At 50.9% G+C, this 13,572-nt stretch overlaps 2 protein-coding genes across 2 annotated transcripts; both read right to left on the bottom strand.

Annotated features, from left to right (window-relative positions):
- Nucleotides 1-1,202: 1,202 nt before the first annotated feature.
- On the bottom strand, nt 1,203-3,671 carry L3040_009115 (uncharacterized protein; the record flags this gene model as incomplete). Its single annotated transcript, XM_007294012.2, has 2 exons — nt 1,203-2,438; nt 2,490-3,671. 2 exons carry the CDS (start codon nt 3,669-3,671, stop codon nt 1,203-1,205), a joined length of 2,418 nt encoding a protein of 805 aa, XP_007294074.1.
- Nucleotides 3,672-7,563: 3,892 nt separating this feature from the next.
- L3040_009116 (uncharacterized protein) lies at nt 7,564-11,288 on the bottom strand (the record flags this gene model as incomplete). The annotated part of the gene is made up of 2 exons (XM_007294010.2): nt 7,564-8,006; nt 8,060-11,288. The coding sequence occupies 2 exons, from the start codon at nt 11,286-11,288 to the stop codon at nt 7,564-7,566; spliced, it is 3,672 nt and encodes a 1,223-aa protein (XP_007294072.2).
- Nucleotides 11,289-13,572: the final 2,284 nt, after the last annotated feature.

Raw genomic sequence — 13,572 nt, forward strand, 5'->3', positions numbered from 1 at the left:
CGCCCGGATTATCCTTTTAAGCGCAGCCCTCGCTTAAGTCCTTCTACACGGTCTAAAAATATCTACACGGTTTAAAACTTTTACACGGTTTAAAATCTATCAACCGAGCTGTTTTGAAGGATAGTGGCCAACCGTGTAGACCTGCTACACGGTCCGCTACACGGTTCTAGAATCTCGGCTTGCTCCGCTAAGGTAAATAATACCAGGCCAAGGCTGAGTAAGCCTCCAGGTTGGATTTTGAATCTATCAGAGAAGAACATCCTGCATCCATCCATCCCTGAGAATACAGAGTACCTACCGACCGGGCTTGTTGGTAGTTGGTATGGGCCTGACAAAATGAATGCAGAACTCGGTCAAGGGCCAGAGGAAACGGAACGGGCAGATGCAGAAGTACAATGCTATCCGTGCGATCCAACTACCACTGCCTACGGGTCCAGGGTTTCTAGAAATCCAAAAACCACAAGGGGATGATGGCTCGAGGAATTTCGACCGCAGCAAAAACTTTGCTTCATTTATTATCAACCGTTATGGAAGAGTGAAATATGTACTAGTCCTGCCACTTGCACCATCCACGTCCCACCTCATCGCACCGGATAACCGACCAGATTGCGAATGACAAGTGGGAGCAAAGTACTGCAGAAAAACCAATGAGAAATCGATAAAATCGATACCATCATGAACCATGATCAAGGAAAGACATGATATCCCAAAGTATGAATCCTCCACCCCAGCCCACCCCTCCAAACTCCACGCTAAATCAATGGAGCCTGCCTGGTCTCCCTTGATATCCAGATATCAAAACTGGCCTGAAGCACCGTTCAGGAACCAGGAAGTGCCGCCTTTCGCTCAATGCACCATGCAGAGAAACCTCCAGATGCAAGACTAATGCCGTAAAAAAAAAAAAGCCCCTCATAGAACAGATGCATGACGCCTGAAATGCGGGGGCAAAAATACTCGGAACGTAAAGCTTGAATGGCAGCAGGTGTATGAGAACAGCAGTGCTTCGCCGTCCGCTCCCAATTGGTGAAAAACGATTCCAGGGCTCCCATGTCATCCCAATCGTTCTATCCCAGCCCATGGTATCATCGCGTGACAAAATGAAAATGTATATAAGATCGCAGAGGAGGATCAGCCTTGAAGACAAGGGGTCCTGCCTGTTTCCGACGGGGAATTAGTGAGACTGTACAGTGATACTCATGTGCTCAAAAATGGCCCATGGCAAAGCCTAGCTTTGCAGCTCTTCTGATCCGCTGCATTTCGGTCCCCTTTGCTTTGTGGTGTCTAGCGACCTCTTCGTCGGTTCCCTTCCAGTCGTGGCCCTCGCCTCGTCTTCGGTTTCGGCTCTTCCGCTTCAGGTCATATGCCTCCTCGAGGCCGTAGCGACCGTGGCTTGCGAGACCGCATCGTTCATACTGTAGCAAGCCGCCTCTCATATCGTCACAGTTCGCCACGAAAACTTCTTGGCCATTGTTTGTGAAGTCAACGCCTCCGATCTCCCCGAAGAAGCTCAGAGTCTGTTTGCTCGAGAATGAGCCCCCATCAATGACGCTAATGATATCCGCCGGCTCAGCCGCCAGCAGAACCCTCTTTCCGGATCCTAGGGGCGAGAACTTTAGCTTCCGGACACATGCCGTATCGGCCGCAATGGTGGCAATTGGTTGGCCCAAGCCTTGACTGTTCGTCCATTTTCTGGCATCCCAAATCTTGACTTGCATATCCTGATTGCCAGTAGCAACAGTCCAGCCATCATCTGCCCAGTCACACGAGAAGCCAAAGTCTCGGTGGCCATCGAGACTCTGGAGTATGTCGCCAGTTTCGGCATTGCATATCATGACTTGTTTAGTGTCGCCCACTACGACTCGAAGACGTTGGTCGGGAGAGATCGCTGTGCAGTTGATAGCATGCTCATATCTGTGATCTGCAATGAACTTGTTCGTACTAATGTCCAGAATCCGCATGGAGTTATCGTTCGGGCAGAAGGCAGCCAGAGGTCCATGAGAGCGACGAGCAGAATGTACCTGAATGAAATTGGTGATGCTTTGGCTGCTGTCTGTGACGAGGCCTTCTGTGTGTTTAGTGTCCTTCTGCGACCTTAGATTGACCAGCGCATACTCCCCAGCGAAACCACCAGCAACAAGTATATCATGACCGACCGCCAAACTTGATATTTGAATGCCATTAGGTGCACCGGATATGAAGTTGACAGGCTGTACAGTAGGATTACGAAGGTCCATGGCGACATCCGGTTCGGCAGAGGAGCTCCGAGGATTCCAGTGCATCACCTGTCCTCTGCCAGCGTAGAATACATGATCACGAGAAGCACACGCAATGAGGTTTCTGAGCTGAAAGTGTGACAAATTGATGTCATGGTTGAAGTCCATGCGTCTGAATTTGAAAAAGTTCTGGTCATCATCGAGTATGGAGCCGCATACACGAGGCTGTTCTTGAATTAGTGGTTAATACAAAACGTGAAGCAGTTTATCACCTACATGCCACCGCCCCTGCTCAGGCCTCAAGTTGGTGTAATTTCTGTATGTGTTTCGACGTTGTTGCCGAGCGGCCAACGGAGTCACTCCAAGATCGGCCCAGTTGATCCGTTGGATATCACACCTGTCCCCTTGGAGGTCGCTGCGTTCTACCGGATCAAGAACTTCCAACATGTGTTCACGAATCGCAACCAGATCTGGCCCTCGAGAATGACGCCGGGACGCCTCGTTCTGAGTACGTAATGCAGACCTTCCCCAATTCTCCAAAAAGTGACGGAGACCGAGGTTGAACTGGTCGTCGACTTCAGGCTGGTCAGCATCCTCATCGTCAAAGTCATCCCAGACAGGGTTATGAAAAGGTGGCTGGGCTTGAGAAGAAGCCTGAGCGAGCACTGCTGGGAATGTTATCTCTGCCCCTGGCCCAGCTTGCCAAGGCAATTGCGCGGTGGGCAAAGTACTAGGGTTGACTTGGAACATCGAGAGATGACTGGGAGTAACTTGGGACATCGTGACAAAACTCGGCTGAGTCCCAGCTCCTGCCAGGGTAAGACCTCCGTTCTGAAGATTCGAGAAGATGGGTAAGAGAATGGAGGGAGTACTGTGATCATGATGGTGGATGGCACCATGTATATCGTCCGCCACGCCTGCGATGTCTGCATGATCTTGCCCCTCTTGTAAGTGCTGTAACTGCTGTGACAGCTCTGACATGGCGGCTGGTATACTCGTTGGCCCAGCAAGTAGTTCTTGCGTGTAGATATGCTCCGCACCATAAGTCCAGTCAGGCGGCTCATCGTCTGGGGAATGATCTGGAAGAGCTGGAGATTCGGGAAAGTAGGATTCATGCCCGGATAGACCGATGAGGTTGTCGTGACCCATTACTTCAGCATCCAACAGGTCCATCTCGTTGTTGAGCGCTTCCGCGTGCGAGAGTGTCATTGTCAAGGCAGCACCTCCATCAGACATGTCGTAGTCCTCGTCGCTCAGAGGGAGCGATTCTTGTCTCTCTGCCATGTCGGGTCTCTCCTCAGGACCTTCGAGACCCATACTGACGGGTGTCCCGGGGGCTTGGTGCGTCGAGTACAGCACTGCTGCTGTTCCTGTTGCTGTCAGGATCGTAGCATTGAGCGTAGCTTCAGCCTCGGTTGACGCACCGTTGGGGGGAGTCAACGGGTTCTGCCCCGACATATCGATCTCCTACTCGAATCTCCTCTGGAATTCCTTATATCCCATGTGAAGGAAGGAAGGTTGGGTTTTGGTGACCTTGTGTAGCGTCGGAGTACCAAGTGGATCCGACCTTTTCGCGAGGGAGAGATATGGCGGGATGGGAAGTCGAGGTACACGAAGCGCGGAACCCAGCACAGCGCAAGGTGGGATGGGGATGGCGATGGGGATGCGAAGGGGATGGGGCCCCGACGAGCATACCAGATATAGAGGCGATGGAAGAGGGAGGAGATTGGCTCGTCTCGCAGATCGGTCGGGAGCGGTCGTGGCAGATGGGCGAAGGCGAGGGCGAGAGCGAGGGTGCTGGTGTTGTCGTTGTCGTTGTCGGTGTCGTTGTCGTTGCTGGTGGTGTTGTGCGAAGTGATTTGGCTGGATGGCAGTACGAAGTTGGGGTCATCGGTACGGTACTAGGCTAGGTGCCTACAGTAGATACCTAGATTAAGAAACCGCAACGTGGGGTAGGCTTGGGCTTGGGCTTAGGCTGACAGTTCATGATTAAGAATATCCAGATAATTACCGGTATTATAAACTAAGTACGTCGTAGGTATCCGAATGTAGGAACACAGTACAGTCACAGACACAAACATAAGCATCGAGCTGCCTTTTGCGGCTACGATAAGAGAGCGGCTAGCGCCATTTCCATCTCTCTATCGTCGACTTTCACTTCTCCATCCTTTCTACTGAATGTTCCTACATCGGATATATCCTTACACTTTCACCAACTGCGACGGAACAATCGATATGAGTAACAATCATGGTCAAAGATTCGACAAATATCGAGACCAGGTTCATGTCCTTGGCTTTTCCAATAATACTACACGGTCCTCTTTTCCTAGTGAATCGGAGATCCTGTCAGAATGACCGATTTATAGACTTTTCTATTGTTTACTCCATTAACGCGAGTCGATGTTGGGCTAATAAACATGCAGCAAGGATCCTGAGTCGGAACATAAAGTCCATCTAGACCCAAAATCCAAAAACCTTGCTCAAAACCCATAAGAGGCATATTATTAGAAGCATTTCCACCCGGCCAGAGATGATTACGCATCAAGGGCAGACCAAAAGCAGACACTCACGCTCGAACGAAGATGCACCAACTGCATCAGAAGATGGATCACTTTACGAGAAGGTCATTGTCTGTTACGAGGAAAAAGGAGGGCAATACCGGTACATAGCTACCAAGCAGCCACGGAACATATCGGTGCATCATCCATCGAGGCCCAACACGTGTCTGTCGTCAGTCCTCGCCGAGACATTCTCCGTTCCGAGCACTGATCGACGACCTTCGCCCTTCGCTCCACCATAAATACCGTGGAGCCGCTGCTGCCTCTCGGAGCAATGGCATTATTCGTGCTGGAAAAACGTGTCGTGCTGTGCTCCCGTTGTCACCCGGGGAGCATGGGGAAGCTCGAGTCACACACCAGGCCCAATTTATGACCTGTTTGCTCATCTTCTCTTTCCTGGGTCCGAAAACTTGACTGCTCAGATTCTGCGCCGTCTTCTATCAGGAATCGAATTCCCCTCAGGAATCGTATCCCCTTCCGACTCCCAAGTTCCTCGAGTGGGATGGGATGGGATGCGTTGTCAGCTGATCGGAAAGAGAGGCAACGGCATACTGGACACTGCAGAAGCTGTACAGAAGCAAAAGCTGAAGCAGAAGCCGCACAACGAGGCAGAACCCTTATACTTCTTCATCTCGTTATCTCCACGTTCCGTTACACGCCCCCGCATTCTATTCTCCCGGGAGATGTTGACAGATGTGGCTCCAATAAAAGCAAGTAAAGTACTTCTGAAGCAAGAGGTGCAGAATATGATACATTTCTCAATTGATATCCCCCGCATCCGCAGAATAAGACAAGTAGCCTGATTCTGGACCCAACCTCGGATTGTGCAAGCATCTTTGAACGGCTGGGTGCAGCTGCAGCCTCCCATCTCGTTCGCTTCTTTTGATGCTTCGTCTCCAAGCAGCCAACAAGTATATCACATTCTTTCGTCTCAAGAAGTAACAAGAACAACGCAGCAATCCTTAGGGAAATAGCGGTGAGACGCCATGAGGCCATCTACGTTCCATTTTATCTTGTCGGGACGACTAATCATCACATAATCTGGCCAGGGTGTCACGTGCACTCCGTTTCATACATATACGGAGTACTTGTCAGAGACGAGCCTGCAGCATCTTGCATGCAAGTCGATGTGCTATCTTCCACAGGCAAAAGGGTTATGCAGGACGCGGCTCAAGCTGGAGATCTCGATGTCAACGTACCAGGTCGTCGATCAAAGCCAGCCTCGACCTCCCGCGGCCTCCCTTTACGCGTTGGATAGATTCCGGGCGATAGGTGCGCTACTTTGACTGCTTTCACGTCCACCCCGGTGATTCAAGAGCTACTTAAAGGGTGAAGTTCAACTATAAGGACAACTCTATGCTTGAGCGGGAAAAAAGTGATCGGAATTTGCACTTCTATGTATAGTGGAAGGACAATATATCCAATACCGCATCGACCTGAAAGATTCTTACGGGCCTGGAAAAAGGGTTTAAGCGAAGTCATTGACTATTTTGTCAACAAACCATAGGGCGGCAGGATCCAACATTCCCAACCTTGGCATCAAGCAGGCCGAATCACGGCCCCTAGACCTTCCACTCCATTCAAATCTCGTTCACTAGAACGTACGTGATAAACACCCAGCCGGACATGCAACCTAGCCCTAGGACCTGGCGAACCGTCCGCTATTCAGCAAGTCTCGGGTAACCGTAGGTGAACAGACTTTCAACCACCCCGACGTGAGAATGGACTAACTCGGGAACTCCCCCTTCGATTTGAGGAGCTAGCTCGTCGTACTTGTAAAATATCTGACACTGAAATGTCGATAATTCGATTTCCTTCCCCTCTGCAACACCTCAGGCAGAGGCCCCTTGTGTCTCCGTCCTAGACACCCGCCCGCTGTCCCTCAAGTAAGCGCCTACCTATCCTAGCCGCGTGCCTTCTCTCGGGACGTTCCCCTAACCCCAGCGACAGCCGCATTCACCTAATCAATATTTTCACTAACTGCAACAAGATGACATGTCTACACCCTCTATGTATCGTCTCCCCGCGTGCGACCACAGCAGTAGCGGGAGGTAAGTAACACCCCGGCATGGCATTTCCGAATCCAATCTCCCCTTGGAACATACAGATATGGTCCCCGTCCGCTCTGCTCTACCTGCCCTGTTGTTTACTTTACGTAAGCGCTCTCGCAACGCGCCCTCTTCTTTAGCTAGCTATCATCTGTAAAGCTCAAGCCAAACAAGTAAAATCACTGCGGTACACTCTCGCTTGGCAAACAGCTAGCCGACCAGCGGTCGTCAGCTTCCTTCGTCTGTTCCCAGCTTCCCACTGGTGAGTGAGTGAGTGAGTGAGAAAGTGATATGTATGCACTCTTTGAAATTCCTCTTCATTCCCTGCCTTCCTGCCCACCTAGGTTTCCATCTCGCCGCGTCGGTATGATAGCACTAAGTGATAGCTACCTACTTCGCTCGTAGCCCTGGGACGCGGATATGGGCCCAAGTTGTACTACTGGTTGCCATCTACGACACGACTACGACTACGACTAGAAGAGAGAGAGAGAGAGGTGATGTTCATGGAATCGAAAAGTTACTAATATGCATTAATTACGGTCTGAAAAGTCGATCATCAAAAACCTTTCAAACACCCCCTGATGCGCCGTAAAGACCGCTTCACCAAGTTCACTAGAATACATCGCTCTGTCCAAACGCCAATGACCAAGCCTGGCCGTACGGATGCGTGCGACCTCATTCTTCTTGTATTAATTTCTCCAGCTGTACTCAGAGATTAACGTCCGAGTACACGCCTCATTGCGCTCACAGGTCCGAGTACTCGTCAGAACCTAGGTGGTATTGCCCTGGATACGCCTGGACGCTGAGATGGGTTCCTTCCCTACTACCAATTCCGGTCCTACTCCACCCAGCATCAACTCGGATTCTGCGGTCGCGCTCAAATTCCCCCCATCTCTTCATGGTAATCTTGGAGCTGTCGAACTCGCCCTCATACTCGATACCTGCCTTCTTGGTCGTCTCTCCAGCAGTCTTACGAGTATCACCCCAGGAGAAGTCATCAAACTTCCAGAATGCGTAAACGGGAAGGACAAAATTCCAGATCGGGAGGGACAGGAGATAGCACAACATCCATAAGACGTAAGACCAGCGGTGAGCGGTGAGAACGATGAGTACGGCAGGGAGACCGAGAATCAGAGCTAGAAGGATCAGAGGGATGGTTTGAACAGGTCCGATAATTGAGTCGACGACTGCAGACCAGATTAGCATGACCACACCAAGATAGGATAAGAGTTCTACGTACCAACGTAGACGGTGAAAGTAATGGCAGCGGGCAGGACGACAGTTCCGATGAGCTCGATAGCGACAACGAATTGCATGCTGAAGCAGAAAGTACCACAGAGATCTCTGACGAGAACAAGTTCCATGAGGTTGTGAACGGTACTGTTAATCCATCTACGTCTCTGGGAGAGAAGAACGGAGAACTCTTCGGGCACAGTGGTCTTGCAGACGGCTTGAGGGACGAAGACTTGCTTTCGCTTAGGGAAAGTTCGAAGCATGAGGGTCGAAAGGTAACGATCCTCCCCTAGCAAGAGCAAGTTCTTCTTGTGCAGGGTGTCGACAACATTCTCCGAATAGTGCTCTACGACATCAGGATTGGCAAGAATAGGAACCCAGTAGTTTTGTCCACCCTTGGGCGCTTTGACTCTGTACATGCAGAAACATCCGGGAAGGCAAGTAACACCACCGAAGACGGACTCGAAGGACTTCGACATATGATGCGAGATGAAGTATTCAAACACTTGTATAGCTGAAACCCAGCTGGCCCGCTTGTTCGCAATCTTCGTCTCACCACAGAGTCCCATGATCTGTGGGTCCTTGACCATCGCAGAGATCATGTGAGTCAAGCTGTCTGGGAAGACCTTGGTATCGGCGTCAACCATAAGGACTGTCTCGTAGAAATCGGGAGAAATCCCAGTAACTTTCCATAGCCCGTTGAACATTTCGAATTCAAGCTCGGTCATCCGCTCATCGAACATGACCTTCTGCAAGAAAGACATCAAAATGATCTGACTGTCACGCTTGCCTCTGTTTCCGGGCTTGGACCTCTTGGCTTCATCCGGTGTACCACACTTGACGACGCACATCATCGGAACGCGCTGCTGTCTGTCGAGTGGGACGCCAGAATTCGCACCGTAGTCGTAGAAACCGGAGTAGACCTTGGCCATGTTGTGTCTTTTGGAGCCACTGGAAACAGCCACGTAAGAGAAAGCTGGAACATCCTCCGGAAGGACCGAATGATCTTTCATCATACCAAGAACGACTTCTGGGGTGGTTATGGTCTCTCCTTCGCCCTGGATGAGACCATCACAGATAACAAGAATGACCTTGTGGCTGTTTGGATAATCAGTCGTTGCGATCGAGTCAAGCGTTGTCCGGATACCAAGCTCTCCTTCCGAATAAGTTGTAACAAGGCAGATAGCATGAGCAAGAGGATATCCGAAAGGCTGCCATTCGGATGGTGGCTGAGGGACAACAGACTCGTGGATGAAGCCTGCAGGACCTTCTTGATCGCTTCCAGAGCCTCCGAACCCATTGTCGGATCGAAGGAGGCTGTGCCGGCTGCTGTTCTGTTGCCCGAAACCCGGATTAGGGGCGAAAAGGGGCGCTGTTGAAGCCTGGCTGACCATAGTGACCGGTTGAGGGCGACCCACACGGGATAGTCTGTTACTCTCTCCTGCGTACGGACTCGTGAATCGAGAGGTTGTCGGTAGGAACGTGCTTCCTCTCCTGTTCGTCCTGTCCGATCCCATGACAGTACTTCCAACATCTCCTGCAAATCTTGGGGGCGGACGGTATATGTCGTCCGACCAATCCTCGATTTGCTGAGCCCTTTTCTTCTTATCAGATGACTGCGAGGTCTTTGCGGCTGCGAATTTTCGGGCCATGAACCACTGGAAGAACAATGCCAACCCAAACTTCGCTCCTACGATGGACAGGATGAAAGCCAGCGACACCCATAGGACGACTTTAGAGGCAATGCATCCGACAGTTTCAGTATCCACGGTTCCGACCTTGATAATCTGCTCTAGACATTGGGCCAGTTTCTTCTGGTCCTTGGTCTGGAAAGAGTGGGTAATATCTCTGCCATGAACGGCAGCATTCAACGAGTGTGAGCGGTCGGCAAGTTGAGCAAACTCCGCGGGCACGGAAACCTGGGACGAATTGAACCAGTTCAAGAGATTGAGATCTAGAACGTTTCCGGAATAGACCATCAGGTTCCTGGATACGTTCTTGATGTCGTTCCAGTTGAAGAATACGTCTCCAGCGCTTTTGAGATCGTAGAAGGCATTTCGACCGTCGGCAGAGGTATGGCAAGCGTACCCCAGATAGTATGGGTTACTTTGGTTCACGGGACTTGATCCATCTTGGTTAAAAGTGGTACAAGGAAAGTACCAAGCAAGATCATTGGCAGTATTTGTCGGTACGTCCGAGTTCGAGCTCAAGGTAATCAAGTCTTTGCACTTTCCATTGACCTTCTGAAACAAGAAGCTTCCATCCTGACCACCGTGCTTCTCGGGCAGGTCGTAGAGAACGTTTGAGCCAGCCGGGATTCCTCTAGCAACTGGGTGGTGGGAACCGGCAAGGTCGTATGCTTTACCGTGGAAAATCATGTATCCAGCATCGACGTGGTTGACGCGTAGTCGCAGTCCAGGGTTATCGCAAACAGTCGCAGTAAATCCGAAAGTGAGGTAACCTACAAATCCCATAAACACCAGAATGATACTGATCAATCCCACCTTCTCTCTCCAAGCTCTCTGCTGCTCCTTTGCAGGCATCCCACAACACTTCATCATAAATGCAGGGCACCAAAAAGTGACTATGGCGCAGTACACGTTCCAGAAGCTTGGAGGCTTCACATCGTCCAGCTGCTTCCGGTACTCCTTCTCTTCCTTCGTCATCTTGCGAGTTCTTTCCCTCCTCAATTTCTTCTGGACCCGAGACCCGCCAGCCATCTCCGCAGCCGCTCCCTCCTTAGATCCTACGCCACGAACGCGTCTGTTTTTCTTCCGAGGAGGTGATATGTCTGATTCTACATCGCCAGAGCTTCGAAGCCCGGAGGTCTCTGTTGCAGCAGCTTCTGCCTCCAGTTCCTCCAAGATTGGATCGTTTCCTGTCGAAGAGGGGAGAATATTCATGTGGGCGGCGTGTTGTCTGTAGTGGTAATTTGGGTGGTTCTGATCGATCCGATTCCGCTCTGGCCGAATCAGACTCCTCTTGCGGCTAAGTTCTGGCGCGGGGATCCCTCCTCGTAGGGGCTGCTCTACGGGGTCGGCAGAAAGTGTGGGTGTAACGGGTGAGGCGAAAGTATCTGCGTATGACGATTTCGACGGATCGCGCGCATGCCTCGAAGAGAACGCTAGCCCTCCTTCGTAGTACCCTGCCTCCTCATCTTGTAGGTGTTGTCGTTGCCGCGAGCTATATTCTCGGACTGGAGATTCGGCAGGCGCGGGACGTCTGGGCGGCGCCATGTTTCTGCAGAGTATATATTGTCAGCAATGATTCAGAGTACCATCTTTCGGCCCTCATTACTTCAATTTGGCCCCTTGTGTACTGATTGTTGTGGCAGCGCGCGGCAGATGTTGAGTGTACCGATATGAATCCAGAGAGAGAATCAACAGGATCAACGGTGGGGTTTCCGATCAGTTCACCTTCACCACCAAGAAAAAGGAAAAAAGTGTGCAAGTCAATATTCGCATGAGGCTGAAAACGTACATTGATAGTTGTGGAGGCCGACGACAATATTTACAAGAGTGTTTGTCGATATATCACTGACCCCTGGCAATATTCGAGCGGGGAATGGTTTCCAGGTCGACGAGGCCAGAGACGGCAGTGCAGAGCGAATGGCAGAGTCGTCACTACTGTGCCCGGAGATACCCAAGTAAGGTATCTATCGCCTTCACCTTCGCAGATAGTAATGGCACTGGTCGGTGAGGTAGGTAGGGTAGGGTAGGATCGAAGGGGGCCTTTCAATCGATTTCTTCACAGGATGGATTGCTGATTGACCGGGATGGTGGTAGAGAGGAGCGACAGAAGAGGCGACGGGTGCCTTCAAACGAGTGTTGATCGCCGAAGTCGAAGTCGACAACGATGACGATAAAAAGAAGAGCGAGGGGAGGGGAGGGGAGGTGAGGGGGAGGATTTCGACGTTTGCGCTGGACCTGTGGCTGTCTTGTTCTCGGACGGGTGATGGGTGTTTGGTTGACGGGCACGGGAGTGATGATAGGCGCTAAAGTAGGTGGCGGCGGCTGAACATTGGACCTTTTTAGGTCAATCGGTTAGCCATCGATCAGCAAGGGAAAAAAGGCACAAAGGGGTTTGATAGTCAGCCAGAGTAATCCGCCTATACGGTACAGTACAGTAGTATTCACTAGGTAGCAGGTAGGTATACGTACCGGTAGATACTCCTTACGTAGCCATGGAATGCGGCCTCTACAACATTTAGTTAGACACAACATTGAGACACCACAAGCTTATCGGGGATTAGAGTTATTATCAAGCACCGGGTATACTGTGATAGGTATGATATACGTAGTATAAGCAGACAAAGGACTGTAAGTACCGGTAGGCTAATTTGCATATATATCTCTTACCATTTCAGATCGACTGCAAAGCATCGAACGCGCGTTTTAGATAGTTTTAGATAGATAGATATACGTAGTATCTTTGTTATTAAGCTTGAGATCTGGTTGACTGAGTGACCGACTGACTGACTCCACTTCCACCACCACCACCACCACCACCTCCCACTGCCCAGGCTGCCGGGAAGGCAAAGTCAACACCGGAGTTCCGGACCGACAGACTCCGGTATCCCGTGACTGCCCCGCAGTGGTTTTCAGCACTTCAAGAGTATTTATTGTATATATAGGGACTTACATCGGTATATACATGTATATACATATATAATGTATACATGTATTGTACAGACCATGTCTCCTACGTGCAGATATCATGTTTACATATCTTTTTACATCATACCTTATCTACATCGTATTCGTCTCGCGAAACGCGCATTCCCCAGTCCAGCCCCCCGTCCCCGTCTCCAGTCAGGGTCGATCTTCTTTACAGGTACAGGGGGTGACGGACCCGAGCCGAGCTGTCCGCCCGCTCGCCCTCCACTCGTCCTCAGTGGCAGCTCAGCTGTCAGTGCTCGGTCCTTAGTGCTCAGTCCTCAGTCCTCAGTCCTCAGTCCTCAGTCCTCAGCCTCAGCCCTCAGCCTTCTCTTGCAGCACTGCCTCTGCCTTCCACCACCACCACTTCTCGAGGTACGAGTAATTCCTGCTTCCATAAACTCTGCACACGCCCGCCATCTGGACATCGAATCTGCCATCTTTCTACCCTGCGAACATCCCAATCGACCGACACTTCTTGCGCCGCCGCTTCAGCACACTGGCGCTCGCTGCCGCTGCAGATTGATAGTGCAGTGCGGTAAGGCACGATCCTCCAGGACGCCACGCTCTTCGGCCTTGACTCTCCTTGAGTAAAATTAATATTCGATCTTTGACTGATTTCCTGTCACTGCCTAGTTTCCAATACCCCCCCTCCCCGCCCATCCCGCTTTTGGCAACGTCGGGCTCTTTTGTCAACAAAGGCTTTTCCGACGTGCCTCAACTACGAAGATACCCCACCAAATAACTACTTCCGGCAGCCATAACAATCCGACCTCCCACGATAACGCTGAAAACTGGAGGCATTTTCCCTGCCCAAAATAGAGTTGATGTATTGAAGAACCCCTATATTTCGCCAAGAAACAAC

Source organism: Drepanopeziza brunnea (genome assembly GCF_022702325.1).
Source record: "Drepanopeziza brunnea f. sp. 'multigermtubi' strain 214-2 chromosome Unknown ctg19, whole genome shotgun sequence".
Taxonomy (NCBI): Eukaryota; Fungi; Ascomycota; class Leotiomycetes; order Helotiales; family Drepanopezizaceae; genus Drepanopeziza; species Drepanopeziza brunnea.